General features: G+C 55.5%; 8 protein-coding genes across 8 annotated transcripts; 4 read left to right on the forward strand and 4 right to left on the reverse strand.

The window, feature by feature from the left end:
- Nucleotides 1-190: 190 nt before the first annotated feature.
- L969DRAFT_89782 (uncharacterized protein) lies at nucleotides 191-1,133 on the forward strand. The gene has a single exon (XM_014710338.1). The coding sequence runs from the start codon at nucleotides 434-436 to the stop codon at nucleotides 818-820; it is 387 nt and encodes a 128-aa protein (XP_014565824.1). The 5' UTR covers nucleotides 191-433; the 3' UTR covers nucleotides 821-1,133.
- A 1,241-nt stretch (nucleotides 1,134-2,374) lies between these two features.
- L969DRAFT_105050 (uncharacterized protein) lies at nucleotides 2,375-7,028 on the forward strand. Its single transcript, XM_014710555.1, has 5 exons — nucleotides 2,375-3,185; nucleotides 3,233-3,404; nucleotides 3,460-4,082; nucleotides 4,131-6,805; nucleotides 6,878-7,028. Exons 1-4 carry the CDS (start codon nucleotides 2,448-2,450, stop codon nucleotides 6,207-6,209), a joined length of 3,612 nt encoding a protein of 1,203 aa, XP_014566041.1. The 5' UTR covers nucleotides 2,375-2,447; the 3' UTR covers nucleotides 6,210-6,805; nucleotides 6,878-7,028.
- L969DRAFT_96327 (uncharacterized protein) lies at nucleotides 6,326-8,239 on the reverse strand (the record flags this gene model as incomplete). The annotated part of the gene is made up of 4 exons (XM_014710339.1): nucleotides 6,326-6,805; nucleotides 6,878-7,074; nucleotides 7,133-7,757; nucleotides 7,814-8,239. The coding sequence occupies 4 exons, from the start codon at nucleotides 8,237-8,239 to the stop codon at nucleotides 6,326-6,328; spliced, it is 1,728 nt and encodes a 575-aa protein (XP_014565825.1).
- Nucleotides 8,240-8,455: 216 nt separating this feature from the next.
- Nucleotides 8,456-9,206, forward strand: L969DRAFT_89785 (uncharacterized protein). The gene is made up of 2 exons (XM_014710340.1): nucleotides 8,456-9,023; nucleotides 9,071-9,206. Exon 1 carries the CDS (start codon nucleotides 8,543-8,545, stop codon nucleotides 8,873-8,875), a length of 333 nt encoding a protein of 110 aa, XP_014565826.1. The 5' UTR covers nucleotides 8,456-8,542; the 3' UTR covers nucleotides 8,876-9,023; nucleotides 9,071-9,206.
- On the reverse strand, nucleotides 8,846-9,785 carry L969DRAFT_89787 (uncharacterized protein). The gene is made up of 4 exons (XM_014710341.1): nucleotides 9,444-9,785; nucleotides 9,254-9,391; nucleotides 9,071-9,206; nucleotides 8,846-9,023 (listed from the first exon to the last, which is right to left on the reverse strand). The coding sequence occupies exons 1-4, from the start codon at nucleotides 9,713-9,715 to the stop codon at nucleotides 8,925-8,927; spliced, it is 645 nt and encodes a 214-aa protein (XP_014565827.1). The 5' UTR covers nucleotides 9,716-9,785; the 3' UTR covers nucleotides 8,846-8,924.
- Nucleotides 9,786-9,810: 25 nt separating this feature from the next.
- On the reverse strand, nucleotides 9,811-13,249 carry L969DRAFT_89788 (uncharacterized protein). The gene is made up of 9 exons (XM_014710342.1): nucleotides 11,857-13,249; nucleotides 11,524-11,801; nucleotides 11,147-11,470; nucleotides 11,019-11,092; nucleotides 10,779-10,968; nucleotides 10,567-10,730; nucleotides 10,446-10,520; nucleotides 10,212-10,399; nucleotides 9,811-10,164 (listed from the first exon to the last, which is right to left on the reverse strand). The coding sequence occupies exons 1-9, from the start codon at nucleotides 13,227-13,229 to the stop codon at nucleotides 9,888-9,890; spliced, it is 2,943 nt and encodes a 980-aa protein (XP_014565828.1). The 5' UTR covers nucleotides 13,230-13,249; the 3' UTR covers nucleotides 9,811-9,887.
- Nucleotides 13,250-13,257: 8 nt separating this feature from the next.
- Nucleotides 13,258-15,087, forward strand: L969DRAFT_609063 (uncharacterized protein). Its single transcript, XM_014710343.1, has 5 exons — nucleotides 13,258-13,604; nucleotides 13,661-13,848; nucleotides 13,899-13,994; nucleotides 14,043-14,603; nucleotides 14,656-15,087. The coding sequence occupies exons 1-5, from the start codon at nucleotides 13,325-13,327 to the stop codon at nucleotides 14,725-14,727; spliced, it is 1,197 nt and encodes a 398-aa protein (XP_014565829.1). The 5' UTR covers nucleotides 13,258-13,324; the 3' UTR covers nucleotides 14,728-15,087.
- On the reverse strand, nucleotides 14,832-17,504 carry L969DRAFT_96331 (uncharacterized protein; the record flags this gene model as incomplete). The annotated part of the gene is made up of 5 exons (XM_014710344.1): nucleotides 14,832-15,299; nucleotides 15,354-16,853; nucleotides 16,924-16,987; nucleotides 17,066-17,308; nucleotides 17,488-17,504. 5 exons carry the CDS (start codon nucleotides 17,502-17,504, stop codon nucleotides 14,832-14,834), a joined length of 2,292 nt encoding a protein of 763 aa, XP_014565830.1.
- Between the last annotated feature and the right edge of the window lie 44 nt (nucleotides 17,505-17,548).

Consider the following 17,548-nt stretch of genomic DNA (forward strand, 5'->3'; position numbering starts at 1 on the left):
CAGATAGTGAACACGTAAAGTCACTCAGGAATTATACATATTAGGGGCGCGATATTAGGGCAAGCTTGACCCGCTTCGAAAACTTGCTACCCCCAGGATCTGACCTGTACATGCATAGGAGATCGCTCGAAGTATGGTGCACCATGGTATGCTGTCTATGAGGGCGTGTGCTTGAGCTTGAAGGCTAAGACAGCGTTGCGCCTCCGCTGAGAGCTGCAGTTCTTGGGGCTCTTTGCCACTTTGGCGCCCCAAAAGCCGTTCGACCTGCTCGGCTTGGCAGCTGCCTTGTACTCTTTGCCCTGCTTACACCGATACAAGTGCCTCATCAGTGACTGTTCGGTCTCTTAGTGACCTGACTTGACCTTCTCGAAGTCCCGGCTCAGATTTGGCTCTTCAGCAGTTCGCCGATCCACTGCAGCTTGACAGCCGACACATGTCGCTTCGTCGCCAGTCGAAAAGACTTTTGACAATATACAGCAGGGACCAGTCCGGCCAAACCTTCAGGCGGGACGTCTTCGTCCTGCATTGCCGGCTCGAAATAATTCGCTGCCGCTCTGGCAGCTTGGGGGCTGGTACGGCTTGCACCGCCAGGACTACTGCCATGTTGTGCGAGCGTATGCGTACCGCTCCAAAGGTGCTCCCTGCGCAGTCGAGGTACCCCCGACGACGTTCGGAGCGATCTACATCAGCTTTTTTGCTTCGGGCCAATCCACAGCTATGCTCGATACCCATGCGTACGGCGATTATCCAGTATGGTACGCTTCACGAGTATGGTTTGACATTGCAGCTATTGACACAAGCAAACGCTGACGTTCGGTAAGGTGATTTCGCTTGCCTACAGATGTTAGACTGCTCACCGACCTGCTCGTATTCGAGAAATCTCGTTGGCTCTTCCTCAAATCGGGTTCGAATCACTCAAAAAGCTCAGCAACGGCGTGAAGACATACGATGCACCCTTGAGCTCTTTGTGAGATTATGAGATTGACCTGTACGGTGTTGGCGTACCTTCTACCCATTGCCCGGCCGAATGGTGCCGGGCACTACTGCTGCTCAGGCAATGGTCAAAGCACAGCGCACAGCTCATCGAAGGCTCTTGTACTTACTCTGATTCCGTCAATGCAGTCAAATGGCCATTGCATTGCGTTTCGGTGGCTTTGTGTTCAGCTTACCACACAGCGGCCAAAATACCACTTTTTTGACTCTACACGGCACAGCATGCACCTGATGGGCCTGTAAGTGGCATGAGAGCAATCCTGAGAGTCCGACGGATCTGCCCATATTTGGTTTGCAAACTTTGGGAAACATCAAATTGGCCAGAAAGCCGGGTATGTTTAGATACTGAATGCTAACACTTTCCGCGCCGAACGCATCGCAATTTTGGCATGCAAAGGGAAGGTCCGACCATTGAAACCACAAGGTGTATTGCATATCGTACTATGATATGACGGAATATGAGACGCTCGCGAAGCAAACGGACCGAGCAAATCAGGTTTTTGTGCATTTAGAGTGGCGTCCACTGGGCTTGATTTACAGGAAGCCCGCTGGAGCCATAAGTATCAATGCTGGTGCTCCAAAACGTCTATAGAGAATGTGTCGCAACAATAAGAGGCTTTGCTGATGGTTTGGTATGATTTGAACGCATGCTGAGCCCGCCGCGGCGCTTCCGGATCTTTTCGATGAGCTTACGTATGAACTGCAAATCACAATCAATCAAGCTATGATTACTGCGGCGGTGTGGTATGATGCCCAGCATATCTACATATTGGTGAAAAAGGCTGCAACCCAATCTGAGCTGCGCAAGAGCCGTGCAAAATCTTTTAGATTTTCGAAAAGGCAAGGGGCCAGAGCTCGGCCGCATCGTATGCTAAGCGCCCAAGAATAGCATTAAAAGACGCAGGACAAACTTAGAAAGGGCCAACTGGGCTTCGACAGCGGCGCGAAGCCTGAGCCCGGGTTTGCAGCCAGCTTTGACTGGTTTTCGGCGCTGCGAGCCGGAAGCGAGCGAGCCAAGTCGGTAGGTCCCCTAGATAGATGCAAGTAGCCTGGGATGGTACGTCCGACCATTGATCATCTTCTCTTGAAACGACAGAGGTCCCGCAGGCGCCGAGCTCGAGGACCGGCCGCTGCTTTTTGAAGCAATATTTGGGGTCGCAAAGCCCTGCAGTGGAAGTGCAAAGCAACGAAACGGCCGCTAAAATGTATCTGGAGATGCTCCAGAAACGCAGTCAGGGGTGAGAGGTGTTGAAAGCCTGGACGGGTGAGGTACCAAGCTGGTAGCGCTGCTGCAAGTAATTTCTACGTAGGCACGACGTCATCCGGAAGCCCGCGCCGGGCTCTTTCTGTGACACGTAGCTGCCACGTCGNTAGTTCGGTGACCGTCCACAGACCTAGCGGCGGTCTGTATCTGGCTATCCGTCCCCCGTCCGGCTTCGCTACGTGCACAAGCTATGCTGCGCCAGCCAAGCCGCAAGCGCGGACCGTCCGGACTGTCTCCGAACCATTCTAGAGGTCCCAGAACGCGGATACATCGCTATACCAGCAGAAACCTGCCGTCGTCGGATGAGGACGACGAGAGCATCGGAAGCCTGGATGACGTGCAAAATGTACAACCACTCTCTCAAACTCGATACTGGTGGCAAGACCTGGATCTCCGCCCCTCGGAGAAGGCGCCTGCAAGCCTGCAAAGCGAATCGTCAACAGATGAGGAATCCGATACGAGCAGTGCACATGCCGCCGCAGATCAGCAGGCAAATGCGATGATATCTGATATCATTGAGTTTCATGATATAGAGCCACGTACGGAAGAGTATGGCGGCAGTGGAGCCGATGATCCTTGGGCAGACGAGGACATGAGAATTGACGATAGACCTGACCTGAACGACGTCGCTCAGCCGGAAGAGCCGCCCACCATACCCTCGAAAACGTCTCCTTTAGCGCCGCCTTGCTCAAAATCGGGCGCCGCATCCTCTGGCAGCATCGCTGGCAGCGAGCGCGCTGCTGTTCGGTCGTCAGGTCGAAGCTTAGCAGAGATTGTTGCCTCAAGCGACGAATCGTCAGACTCGTCTGGACTGGAGACCGACGATGAGACTGATCTCGCACGGCGGGAAAGGTTCGCGGAGCTGAAGCAAGCCGGTAATATCGTACGAATGACACCCTCTTTGTGGGCTTTCCGTCGGCCAACAAAGGTACGAAGCTTCCTGCAGGCGTCTTCTGTCTGACTGTGCTCAAGCAGCCCAACGTATGGGATCATCTCTGGGGCCGACTGGACTGTGGCAGCCACGTCTGGAGCTGCGACTGCGCGCTGTACTCCAAGATAAGCACTTGCCCGAGCGTCCGTCTGGCCCAAGCGTCAGCGACTCAAGATCGTCTTCTAGCCATGCGACCGATCGACGATAAGTGCGAAGGTAGCAGAGCAGTGTTGTCGAGAGGCGAAGAAGCTGAGGCCTCGACGAAATACAGCGCAAGGCCGTATACCTCACGCGATCTTGCTTGCTGCGCGCCATGGCATGGGCGGCAAAAAGATCTATTGGGTCTCGGTTGTCAGAGGTGCGAATAGAACGCAAGAATCCAGCAACAAGCGGGGCATCGTCACCCTTACGTACAGCTCCGATCGTCTACCGCCAGAATCGCACTGCTCACTTTGCGCTCGTCGGCGCATCAAAGGCTGTGAACATCGCGACCTAGCGCAACATCAGATTGTGCGTGCACTGTCCCTACAGACAACTAGCACTCTGCGCCCGCGAGAAGACACGCCCCCGTCAGAGACGGCGGCGGCAGATACGATCATGGCCTCAGGCAGAGGCAGACGCGACCGGGCAGAGTCCAACATGCCAAGGCGTGCGCCTCGCTGGGCTGTTCACTCAGAAGACGTGAGACTGGCTCATGGCACGGACTACCAACCATCTGAAGACTGCGAGTGGAGGACGTTGATGATCAAGGGCCAGCCGATGACGCTGCGTGTGCTCCGGCTTGATCGACACGCTGCCTGTACATGCTCGTACAAGCCTGTACCTGGTCAGGACACCGTCTGGAAAACTGGCGTCATCTATGGCCTTACGGCGCCCTCANACGCCATGATCGAGGTGCGATCTTTGCGTCTGCTAGCGTGTACGCTGATGTCCTTTCTTCAGTGCACCAAGTGCATGAACAATGATTGCCCACGAGCAGTAAGAACCCACAAAAAGNGCGGCGGCATCCGAGACCGGTCGTATTGGATCACAGGCGACTTTCGTGCTCAGAAGCTCTTTTCAGTGGGCTCTGGCCTCGTATTCACGCACGAGATTCTGGACAGCTACCTGGCACATATGATCACCATGGCTACACCCTTCAGTGCCTTCCATGCCATGACATCGTTGTTGNACGAAGCATCGGATCCGATGGCCAAATTCGTGTCGGCCAAGACTTTTGCAAGCGCATTTCGGCGATACATGGCATTCAACGACATAGTGCGCAATATGAACGACATGAAGTGCAGCATCTGTGGCGACGATCCAGAGGTCGTCATTGTCGACGGATACGCCGCAGGATACGACAAGACGAGCGTGTCTGGTAATCTACGGGCGCCAACAAGGGCCGATCCGGGCATTGTCTTTCCGGACGTCAAGGCTCCGACGAAAGGCTTGCAATACGTCAGCGATTACCACCTACGCTTGAGACTCCTGACGGCCTTTGTCGGCCAAGTCAAGGACAAGGAAAAGGCCTTGCCGTCTGCAGACATGTTCCAAGAGGATCTCGCTCGCTTGTCGAGAGTGATCTGCCCTGAAGACCTGGCGAGGCGTCGACATCGAGAGCAAGCAACACTGAACGCGAGTCTGACGGTCTTACAGCGCTACCTCGAGTATCTGGCCGGCATGACGGAGCATCAGTGGCAAACCGACCTCGAGATTAGGCCACATCGTGACTTCATCATTCAATTGCTCGGCCCTGGCTCTATCCTTAGTTTCATCACGTCCGAAGCTGCCAAACGACTCGAAAAATGGTGCATAGCTGCGCGGAACAGGCCCCAGGAAATGCGGACAGATCAAGCCGTGCGATATCGAGAAGCTCTCGCGCAGCATCAGAGCTTCTTCGAGAAGGACTGTCCGGTGTTAGGCACGCTCTGTTCTATCTATGCGGCTAGTGGCAAGCGAGTGCTACCCTTCGAGCGCCTTCTGCACGACATATCCAAGCGGACGCTGTCTGCCTTTGAGATGCTCAAGAACGGTCGTGAGGCAGCTCCGCCGACGCCGGAAGCGTTTGCACCTATCGATTCCCTGCGTACTGGTTCAGTCTACGGCCAACAGTATCGCAAGAGGCCAACCTACAGCAGCCTANGACACGACCAGCGTAGTGACAGCAGCAAGAAGAATTCCGCAGCATCTAGACGAGTTGACAATAACGAAGCGTCTACAGAAGCGAACGATGGCGACCAGGACGCGTACGACGAAAGGCACTGCCAAAAGTTCTATGACGAATACAGGAAAGCAGGCTTGACTGGCGGCATGCTCCTGGTCTGGTGTAATCACCTTGTCTGCTACGGGTTCCACTTTATCGAGACATCGGAAGGCAGGAACGATATCTTCACGGCGCTTTACTGTTTCTTTCGCAGAGCGCCCAGAGTAGTCGTCTACGACTTTGCGTGTGCACTAGGGCCATACTGCATGCAACGCGAACCGGACTATTTCAAGAAGACCCTGTTCCTCATCGATGAACTGCATGCCAAGTCTCACACAAAGTGTACATCGAATGCTTTCGTCAGCAAGTACATGGCTCATCACAAGGAGGTTCGACACATCAACACGAGCGCCGCCGAGGTTGCAAATGCCTGTCTTAAGCGCATCCGAACATCGGTGTCATATTCAAACGAGCGCAATGCCATAGCCCTAGCAAGGATCTTTGTGCTGACATGGAACTGCCAGCGTCAGCGTCACAATGCGAACAACACGACTCGAGCGACCAGCCGCGCACGATGCAAGCCTCGGGCTACTTTCAAGCAATCGAATATCGTAGCCCTGTCTAAAGGGACCGTGCAAAGATTCCAACCTGGCAGCTCCGATGACGAAGCGGGCTGCTTCAGCGCGCAATCCTCAGAACATGCGAGCGCGAGCGACTCAGAGGAAGATACGCTTGTCGATGACCCTGTCGAAGAGGCTGCTCGACAAGAAGGAATGGTTGAGCGCAACCGCATCGAGCTCATGCAATTGAGCCGTACACCATCTCCGAACACATAAAGATACAAGAGAAGACCCCTCTCGCACGTCGAACCAGCGAGCGCTNCGGGAAGCCTGTCTCCTGGCAGACAAGCGTAAACTAAGATAGCGTAATCGAGCAATGAAAGGGAAGACTATTATGCAGAAGCTTCTGAGCCGTCCTGATCGTCCTGATCGTCCTGATCATCGCTGCTGGATTCGAGTCCAGGATGATCCGTCTGAGCTCGAGTCTGTGCAGACGCCAGGGCTGCACGCATCACCTTCAGTTGTCTCTGCAGAGCCCGGTACTTCGCCACAGAAACTGTGCCCTGTTCACCATTCACGGCGTCGTCGATCGGCTCGTCGTCCTCTAAGCGACGTTGCTCCTCCGTGTATATCTTGCGTTGGTTATAGCCGAATTCGAAGATCTTCTCTGCAGCGTTCAAGATTGCCTCTCGGACCTTTTCATCCTGCATGAGGTCAGCAGATGCGTGGACGTAGTTGATGCCGGTGTGGAGCTTTTTCGTTGCTGGACACCAGGCGGATTCTGCCATAGATGCCGCATTGTCTATCTTATCGCCTCGCGCTCCGAAAGTGACAAAGAATTGACCTGGCAATATCGCTTCTGTCTTGATGATCTGCATGGAACGCACGCCAGTATCAGCGCATACGTATGAGGCGCTATGAGGCGCAGAAGCCAAGATATTTACCATGCCCATGTCTTGGTATCTGCGGTAACAGAAATAGTTCTCCGCCTTCTTCTTCTTCTCCGTTTTAGTTTTGGGCCCCTTATAATAGTTTTGCATAGGCGTGAGCGCAGGCAAAAGACCAGTGTGCGATGCTATATTTGTAGACCCGCTCAATCCATCAGGAGCGCAGTAGCGGAGCAGCACTTGCTTCCATTTAGCTATACGCGAACGCAGCAAGCAATGAGCGAGTGCACGGGTAAGACGGTGCAGCCTCACATTGTTTGCCAGTCATGCTCATCACTATGCCTTGCTCGTCTCGCCAAAGTAGCTTGAAGTTGTTGCCTGCCGTCTTGTTGCCGTCAACAACCTTTTTGCGCTTTCGTGTTCCCTCGGCCTCTTCTCTGGCCTTTTCCGCTTCCTCGGCAGCAGCTTTATCCATCGTGGTCTTGACTAACTGCTGCTGCTTGATTGGATCCTTAATTACCGAAGCGTAGAGCTCTCNACGGTCAACAATGTGTCGCAAGAAGGCCTCACGCCAGGAAGAGGCAGGTGGCCTTTTCCCAGGCTGCTGAGATGAAGATGACGCCTGACCGTCTGCCTGGCTACCTGCAGATGGGACCCTTTGATCACCAGATACGCCGAAATTGCCTGAGCTAAGCGCAACAGGCCCGAGGCGAAGCAGCTCAGGATCGACCGGCACGTCGGTTCGTGTCGATTGACCCTGTCCAAGTCCATGCGGCCGGGCTTGCNGCGTAGATTGATCATCATCGGCACCGTCCATGCGATCAACAGACGTCGCACCGGCAGCATTTGGCCTAATGTGGGATGCTGGATCTGCCGGAAGGTTCGCGGCGGCGGCAGCGGCGGCAGCGACAGCGGCGGCGTGCTGCTGGCGGTAAGCCTAGATCGCCCAGAAGGATCAGCACTATTGTCCATGACATCATGACCTCATCATACCTGAAATTCTTCAGGCGGATCTGCTTCGAATTCGGTCATCCGACCTTCGGTTGCATAAGCCTGCACGGTTCCCAGCCATTCCGTGAACACTTGCAAGCGCTCCTCATCTAACGCTGTGTCAGATTGAAGACCCAGTGCTGCGCATAGTCTCTTTTCGATGACGCTGTGCTCCTGCAGCGTGCGTGCGACTATCTCGTCGTATAAAGACGCCAATAGCGCGTAGCGCTCCGGGCCTGACAGGTCGGCATTCGACGGTCGCGACATCTCTTCGCGCACCTGCGGAAGAGCATCAGGCCGCGTAGCGCTTGCTCCCTTCGCTCTGCCGCCTCTCTGAACAATGGCAGCTCGCTTAGGGACGTGTGCGACCGGTTCGAGGCCATCGAGGCCCCGCGCTCTCTTGCTGGCCTTGCGTACACGGCCGACCATGCTGGGTACGACTGCGACGTGTCTGACTGTTGTAGGCCTGTAGACGTCCTGTCAGTAGGCAGTACTGCTGGCTATCGAAGCAGTCGAGCCCGTCGAACGGCTGGGCATGCGCTGGGCTCACGCGACTTTCTTGCCCTAAGGGGAGCCCCCTCAGGCGCGATTTTCTGAGTGAAAATGCTTGTTCACGGTCTCACACGTATGTCGCGCGCTTGCGCCCGTATATTAAAACTTGCGCGCACACAAAAGTTCCAGATTGAAAAATTCTGTCCAGAGTCGAAGCCAAGGCGAACGCTCCTTCTCGCAATGAAGATCGTGCCGCTTGTCACGCGAGAGAGCCTAGTCCTGCCTGCACTCACCGTTTTCGCGGTCGAAGCCAAGAGTGCAGGCACGATTGCATTGGCAGTCTCCGCGTCAGGCGGGCTTAGCCACGGATTTTCGAACTACATCCTTCCCATCCTTGATGATGAGCATATGCTGTGCACCAGTCTGATCCATCAGCTGTCGAGCATGTCGCAAGCGGCTCTCGAACAGCGGAAATGCAGACAATATAAACCAGGACGTTCACACATACGCAGAATCGTCCCTGACTCCTTACTTCCCCTTGCCTTGTTTTCGTCAGTCTGCTGCTGCAATTAGGACAACAACAATGTATACAAAGCTTTATGGAACGGTCTAATGGTCGCCGCTATCCGTGCACGAGAGGCGCACCTGTGACTGCGTCCTTCGCCTCGCTCTCTCGTTCGTGCTTGTCGTCGCCACAGCCGCAGTCGTACAGTCCCTCAAGCTGCAAGCAAGTTCAGGCACAGTTGCGCTGATCAGCAGGCGGCTCACCTTTGAGCAATCGAATAAGGGCTTGTCCAGGCTCTCATTGACTTTATTGTGCATCGAACACAGATAGATGCTCACGACACTCTTGCTCGCCGTCTGAGGCGGATACTGCACGAGCAACTCATGAAAATGTTGAGCGCTGCAGTATCGTATGAGCCAAGTAAGCCGTGCTACTGAGAGACTGACCATTCGCCGCAGGGATACAGCCTCGAGAAAAGCCATAAGAATGCCTTGAATGCTTCTTTCTCGTCTGTCGTAGGCTTGTCGGGGAACCTTTGACCCATCGTGTGCAATACTTTCCATGCGGCTCTACCGAGCTCGGCCCTGCATGGCATGATGAGCAATGAATGGGACCAGACCGCCTCGCCAAACTCACTTGACCGTCGCATTGCCGAGCTTCGGCATGATGACCGGTCCCTTCACTGAGGCGTGCTGTGCCTCGAGGCCATGCATTGGGCTCCCAGCGAGATCTGCGAGCTGCGATGGATGCCGCAACGACCCAAATGCACTGCTGTCACGAAGGGAGCCGAGCATATCTAGCGTGTCGCCAACGTCCTGTCCGTGACTACGATGAAGCAGATAAAGTGTCGGCAATAGCAGCATCACTGCCGCATAGATGAAAGGCAGGGCTAGTCTCGGCAGCGGCATCGAGCATTGGTGAACAAGACAATGATCACTCAGCTCGTGATGATTCCCAGCTGAGCGTTGAGCGCGGAGCGATGCGTGACGCGACGAGCAAATGCACACAGATGCCGAGCCGAGAGCCCCCGGACTGCCCTCAAGTATGCATTCAACAGATCAGCTCGCGTGTGATCATACATCACGGACGCCTAGTCCGCGGGGTAGACGTGAGCGTCAGATACGATCTTGCTCTGGGGAGATGAGATTCTATCGACGTTTCGGACGATGCTGACGAGGTCGACGCTGATCTTGCAAGCCGCCGTAGAGCGAGCCTCCTCGAAGGATTCGAATGATCCGTGAACAGATCACTTGCCTGTCGCAGTTTGTGTGAGAAGCTAGGCAGTACATCTGTCCGAGCAGACTCGATGTTCGGCATGATCTTTGGAGCGGGCGTGATCGCGAAAGAGCGAAAGCGTCTGCGCAAGGGTGTCAGCAACCAGCCAAGCTCACAAATCTGTCTTACTGAGCCGCGCGCGCAGCCGACCGATCCATGCGCTTCGTCCGCCAGATACCTAGAACGCTCGCGGCGATGCGCTGATGCCGCCACCCAACTGCTTCATTGAGTGCAGCCTGAAGCGGCAGACGCTCGTGCCATAGTCTGAACGCGTGTCGCTTTGTGTGGTGCTTTGCAAATTCGAGGGCCGGCAGCACCTGCACAGTAGATGAGCTCGTGAAGCACTCGCTTTGCTGCACGCGCCTGTGTCTTGCCAGCCCATGCCTTAAATGCGCTGTCTAACAGCGCCTCTTCTCTTGCTTGCAGCAGAAGGGCAGCCTGTGATATCGTGAGCGCATAGCAGTGGCAGGCAAGGGCGACTAACAGGTTCTTGCAACCGCCTGGCTTTTGCGAGAATGTACCAGTGCCGAAAGATGGCGGCAGTCTTGCTCTGCATTGTACCCAAAAAACGCACCCGAAGTGCGCGCCGACTCTCTTGCTTGCGACGCGTTTTCATCAACCAGATTTTGAAGAGTCGTTTGCGATTGCCTACACGTTTGAGGTCAGGCAGGTCGTGGACCACGCAAACATGCCAACCTTCCGCCGCAACATCACGGTAGCTGCTTGCGAGCCTTTCACGATCCTTTAAGCGAGCACTCTTCTCCCTCCATCTGCTCAACGCCTGGCGCACGACCGCCGTCTCTCGCGTGGCATCGACGGCTTCTTCACGCGTGCGCGCGCCGATGACACGCTCGAGCCAGATAGATATTGTCGTGTGCAATCTCCTCTGCTCACATGGGAATCAGTTTGACGAACGAGATCAGGTTGCTGGCATACATGGCATGAATCGGCCTGCACAAGTGCTATTCGATGATGATCGTGGATCGCGCGACGAGCAGCGGCTCGCCATACTGGACGTGTCTTTTAGCCTCGGAAGGCAGCCGGATACGACAAAGTATGCTTACCATCGAATGCGAAGCTGAGATCGACCAGCTGCTTGCGAGCAAGCAGAGAATTTTGCCGTCGCCTCTGAAGGTGCAGGCGCCAGACTTGCAAATAACGGCGCTTGATTGAGCCAGCATGCACCCGAGACGCTTGACTTTGCTGAGCTATACGAAATATGCGAGCTTGGCTCCATTGGCGCAGTACACTCTGAAGCAAGCCGAATGCGTATTTAGCATTCGCCACCTGCTCGGACCCCCGGATAGCTTGTCTTCGCGCGATCCATGTATCGAGCGCTCGTGTTCGTAGTCTATTGGTTTTGTTGCTTTGCAGCACGGCAATCGATTCTGCGGGAGAGGCTCTCTTCAGCAAAATCAAAGGCTCTGCATGTCACACTGGCCCTTGGAATTGATCTCATTCTCGACAATGCGAGCGTGCCAGAGCCACAGTGCATTGGCCTGCAGCTTGACCTCAGCAAACTCGAGTATTTGCACTTCTTTCATTCGCAATTGCCAATACCGCAACAGTCTGGCGATGATGCGCATGTCATTGAGTCTTCGCAGCTCGGCAGCTTCCGAGTTACCCGCATCAATCGCTGCTAGGCTGCTGCGCCATTTTCTTATGCTGTTGCCAGCCAGAGCCAGTCTGTGGACTCGCTGACATACGAGGGCATCAGTCCTGGAACCTCTGTCAGCTGGTATGATCTGTGGCGCAGGCAAGTGAGATCACAGACTTCAAGCGACGCCAGTGAAGAAATGTTCGCAGCATAATGTCATAAACATTGTCCCGTGCGAAGTCACTGCATCTGATCGCAAGCTCTGTGCGACGTCGCCAACGCGACAGCACTGCCGAGCGAAGCTGCCTGTCTTGACGATGCTGCAGTTTAAGGAATCGGGTGCGTAAGCTCTGCTGTTGGACCGCACGTTTCTGCCAGCATTCAAACGTCCGGCGTGCAAAGCGTAGCACTACGTCTGTCGCGCTTTGTTCGGCAGCAGCGCGGGCGAGCCACTGCACGAAGATGCTTGTCGCGAGTTTGCGATTCCTTGCGCGAACGAGTTTGTCGCACTTTCGGTCAAGCATCTGAGCATGACGAGCTTCTATGCGATGCCGATAGACATTGAGCATGTTCTGCATAGTTCTCGCTCTCAAGTGACAATCGAGTGTGAGGCGCAAACGGTCTGCAACGTCCTTGAGACATTGTTGTTGCCAGGTCGCAACATGCCAATGCCTCAAGACATGCTGGAGGGCGAAGCGTCTGCTACATTGGTCTGCGGTGCCGGTAATAGCATGCACGCGTTCAAGACGGTCACGCCAGATGGTCAAGCCTCGCGACAAGACCAAGCGGCGGTCATGCAACACAGCTTGATGTTTGATCTGCGCGGCTTCTGCAGCGGCGTCTTTCGTCATTCCTGTCGTACTTCGAGCTAGAGGTGCGAGCATACGGCTGCTCAATGAAGGTACGGCGAGACCATCGCTGTCGCTGCTGACTTTGCGCGAAGCTAAATGGGTGATTGAGCGCAGTTTCGCTGGGATCGGACTATCGCGAGCAATGCGAGACGCGGCTGCAGGTGGTGGCTCTTCGTCACCTGACGAAACATAGCGCATACGACCTCTATGGGAGCTTTGACCCACGCTGAGTTCGCTAATCGCTCGTTCTAGATTGCTCGTCGCGTTGGTTCGCGGTGTTGCAAGTTGCCGTTTTGGCGCGATAGGCTGGTCATGCTCGCCTTGGCTGTCGCGAAGACCAAGCTGTTCAATGTGTGACAGGACGCCTTGCCATTTGGCGATCCAGTCAGCGCCAGGACGCAAGCCAAGCTTGAGCAACGCGGAATAAATCTCGGTTTCCGCCTCTTTTTCGCGCTTGCCGTAGCCCAATCTAGACAGCACTGTGTGGTAGGCATCCAGAAGCTTGCCAAAGGTCGTGCTCTGGCCGTGGGGACTCGCTTGAGCCGCTTCAGTGACGATGCGTGAGATTAGCGCGAGCTGATCTTTAGACAGGCGAGTGAAGTTTTCCAGGCCGGCACTGCCCGTTCGTAGAGTCATGGGGTCTTCTGGAGCCGTCAGAGAGGCAGACGGAGCCATCACTGCTGTATGGCGAGCAGCCATTGGATAAAGGCGACCGGCTGCAGCCAGCAAGCAGTCTCGCGACGAATTTCTCGCCAAAAGAAGAGGCGACGATATTGACTGGCCTTCAGTCGACCATGGCGAGCTCAAGCAGGCAGGGGAATCCTGCTGCGACTGGTGACAGCTACTACATGCCCGGCAAGGCCGACAGCGATCAATTCGAGGTCGACCTCAAAGCTTTTCCAACGGCATCGAGCAGCTCGACCTACGATGGTTCATGGTGGCAGCGCAAAGGGCTCAACCCTTTCGCAGCGTCTACACCTCTGGGTGCAATGTATCACAAATTTGAAAGCTGGCGGGCTCAGCTCGACCTGCCTCCACCTGGCTCAATCGAGAATCTCGGTAGAGAGACGAAAAGTGCGTCTTGGCCGTCAGCGCTTTGCGCCAAAGTCTGACCGTCGTGTGACCTCAAGACGTCATGGCTAGCTCGCATTGCTTTGAGGGCGCAAGAGCGGACTTGGCCAAAGCGATCGGTCTCAGTCCGCCCTTTCAGATCACGCACTCCTTCACGCTCGGAGGCCCGACAGCGAGCAGCGCCATGGATCCAGCGGCCGGCAAAGGTGGCTCGTACCAGTTCTCATCCTTCTATGCACCTCAGGATGTGAGCGCGAGCTACGAGCTGTGCTCCTGATCGACTGACGCACCGGATAGTTGCTCTTGCAAGGTAACATAGATCAAGAGGGGGCCGTATCAGGACGAGCAAATTATTCCATCAGCCCGAGTGACATACTCAAGCTACAGCTTCAGGTGAGCGCTTGATCAGCTGATGTGCCTGCTGTTGACTGCTTTCGTCAGCTCTCGCCGAATAAGGCGCATAACACCGTCCAGCTTGAGCATGACAGACAATCGGGCGACTATGCCCTCAACTTCAAAGCCTACAACGCTTCTCTGGCAGACGCAACCGGCATTTATACAGCGTCATACCTGCAGTCGATCTCTCAATCTGTCGCGCTAGGTGCAGAGGTTGTCTGGCAGCGTCCGCAAGGCGCAGACATCGAAGAGGCGGGCATTAATTACTACGCCCGACTAGCCGGCAAGAACAGATCTTGGCTAGGCTCTGCCTTCCTCATCAATGGCTCTATCCTCAATGCGACATATTATCAAAAGATCAACGATAAGGTCGACTTGGGTGCGGAGCTCACGATCGTGCCGCATCCCATTCCTGCGCAACGACAGTCTAGTGCGGCGCTGGGCGTGAGGTATGAATTCAGGGCCGCCTCGGTGCGCGCACAGCTCGACAGCAAAGGCAAAGTGTCCATGTATCTCGATCAACGCATCACCCCAGCCTTCGGCTTCCTTGTCAGCGGCGAGATCGATCACGTCAAGAATTCGTCGAAATGGGGCATCGGAGTCATGGTATGTGGCTTCGACGCTGCTGGGATTGTGCTTATCAAACCGTGTTTTGCAGGTCGAGTCTCAAAACTTTACAGAAGCCGAGATCGCGGCAGCTGGCATGGGCCCGCCACAGCCATCAGTATGATTTGCTTCGCAGGCCTGATATCTCGCGCGATATATGCATGTCACTTCTCGCCCGTCTAGTAGAGGCCATACAAGCGTATGCTATACACAGAACCTCAGCATGCTCTATCCGAGCGCTGAAATCGTCGCGCTTGAGACAAATTGCCTAGCCTCATCGCTGCAAGATGATTGGCGTCCGAGGCGGGGACGCGCCTTAGGTGCAAGGCTTGACAGAGTGTTGACAGGTCGCAGCTTCGTGCTATGCGTCGCGGGTGGTGAGGGCAGGGCGCGGCCTCGCTCGACTGAGCTGCCAAGATGCCGCAGCTCGGCGCGACAGGCCCGCGAGCGTGCGAGCATGGTATTGGCAAAGCCCTTTAGATCCTCAAAGAGTTGAACAGCTTCGCTGGGTAGGTCGATCTTGCTGGTGAGACGCATATCAGCATGCTGTAGCCATGCTTGCCATTCCTCGACGTCCACACTGGACGACCACTGAAGCTCAGACAGCAGCGCAATCTCGCTGGCATTGATGTCGGAGACTTGCAATGCAGTGACGGCAGCGAACATCGAATTGCGGTACGAATTGTCATCCAGTTGCTACCAAGCCAGCGTCAGCTTGCGTACGGGTAAACGATATATGAGGGAAATTACCTTGTTTGCTACGATCAGCGCAGCGACGAACACCTTGAAGCTGCCGAGCTCTGCATGATCGGGTCCGACCTCGGCAATTCTGCATTGATCGAGAAGCAATGATGTGGGATGACGCGAGAGGCGACTGATATAATATAGCGCAAGGAAGAGTACTTGCGGCGAAAGAAGCGTCTGCGACAGCAGATGCGCAATGCTCGTCTGTAAGCGTGAGCCCATGGCTCTAGACTGTGATGTGGCGCTCGCGCGAGTACTGCGCGCAACAGCGGCATTCAGGCGGGAGGGTTGAGCCGGATCGAAGGCCCAATTGATGTCCGTGGGCAGACCCGAAGCAAATTTGAGGTTCGCGGCGTCGTCGCTCGCGATATCGACGACGCGCGTGGCATGGTGAGCTGATGGTGGCGTGACTATGAGAGAACTCGCTGGGCTACTCGCGCCGCTATTAGCAGAGCTGTTGCGGGCCCTGCGCTCACTGCCGATGGCACCGAAAGTATTGGGCGTCATTTGACCGGCCAAGATGCCGGAGCTGTTCAGCGACGATCCGGATGTACGCGTGCGCGAAGATCTTAGCGAAGCGGGCGAGGCCGGTGAGTCGAAGACGGGCGAGTCGAAGGGGAAGCCCGATAGCGAGCAAGACGTAAGCTGCTGTCCGGTCGTCAGAAGGCGTACGACATCCGAGGCAAATGTTGCAAAGGGCACAGCCGATAGATGGGCTGGCGGGGGAGGGGGCACCGCGGAGGCGGAGGGCGTGACCAGCACAGGCTGCTGCTGCTCTGCCTGTAGCTGCAATTGCAGCTGGGCATGCGCGTGCTGCGCTTGTCGCTGATATGCTTGAGCATGCTGCGCCAGAGCCACAGCCGAATGCATCGCGTCGTTGTATTGACCGTAAGCGCTCTGGCGTATGCTGTTGTTTGCCGCAACGGCAGGCTGAATCTGAGATTGCAGCGGCCACTGATTCTGCTGTGGTGCGACAGCAGCTTGCACGGGCATCTGTCGGTGATTCTCTGGCCATGCCGACGCATTCATATCAGCTTGTGCAGGCTGAGGCAGCACAGATGGATATGCGCGATAGCTGAGCATGGGCGCAGGGGGCACTGCACCATAAGTCCATCCGCTTGCGCCATAATTGACTTGCGCAGCGTTTGGATTTGCCATGCTATACGGCTGATACTGTTGATATTGTGGGGGTGCAAAGGAGCCCTGCTCGACTGGTTGATCATTCATGCGCACTTGGCCATGGGCATTTGGTTTCGCGTAGGCTTGCGAGGCCGACTGATGCTGGTATTGATACATATCTCTATTGGGGGCAGCCAGGGGAGTTTGCCACCGCGAAAAGTCGTCGTTGTGGCCCGGCATACCCATTGGGAGCTGTCGATGCGAGCGTGGCGCGGAAGGCGCTGAGCACTTCGGACGCCTTGGCGCCTGGCTCGTCAAAGATACTGGCGAGAACAGGAGTCTCAATGTATTGTCACACGTGCTGTAGAGCGCAGTGCCAATGAAGGCCTGTCCCTAGTAGCGAATTTGGCTGTGCGCTGCAATCAGCATTGTCGGATTACAGCGGCAGGCAGTGCACCCACTTTTGATAGATCCGGCTGAGACCAGTCATCAACGATTTGTCAAGTCGAGACAGGTGACCGCTATCAGTCTAGTGCTGACTGCGACTCTATCTAGACCGCCATGTCGTCCTTCAATATGCTGGCAATTCGACGCCGCACCCGAGAACAGCTAACTTGCCCCAGTCTGCGCCAAAGATTGCTTCGCTACGGGTGAGACAACGATGAGGCAGTCTGACTGGCCGACGAGACCACGTTCCAGAAGCGCAGCAGGCGAGTTGGCGATCGAGACCAAGCAAGACTGATCCGGTGTTGACGCCGAGATCAAGCGCGCGATACCCGAGTATCTGACTGACTAGGCCGAGACTGCGTGTACGACTAAGACTGCTGACGCTGCCGTCGAGACTGAGCCTTGCGCACGTGTGCCGTAGACCTCAAGCGGTCGTTGGTACAGGAGCTGACCGCCTGCGCAGAGTTTTCCGCGTTCGACCTTGGATCTCTCACGGTCGAGATGATGACGCGGCTGTCCGGTCACAATATATATGAAACGGATCTCGCGCCTTTGTTAATCAAGACCAAAGAACATCCAGCCAGCAAGCATGGCGAGCTTCCTGTCGAACGAATCATGCGGCCCAGTCAATCCTC

The sequence above is a fragment of the Mixia osmundae genome, assembly GCF_000708205.1.
Source record: "Mixia osmundae IAM 14324 unplaced genomic scaffold scaffold_10, whole genome shotgun sequence".
NCBI classification, from domain to species: domain Eukaryota; kingdom Fungi; phylum Basidiomycota; class Mixiomycetes; order Mixiales; family Mixiaceae; genus Mixia; species Mixia osmundae.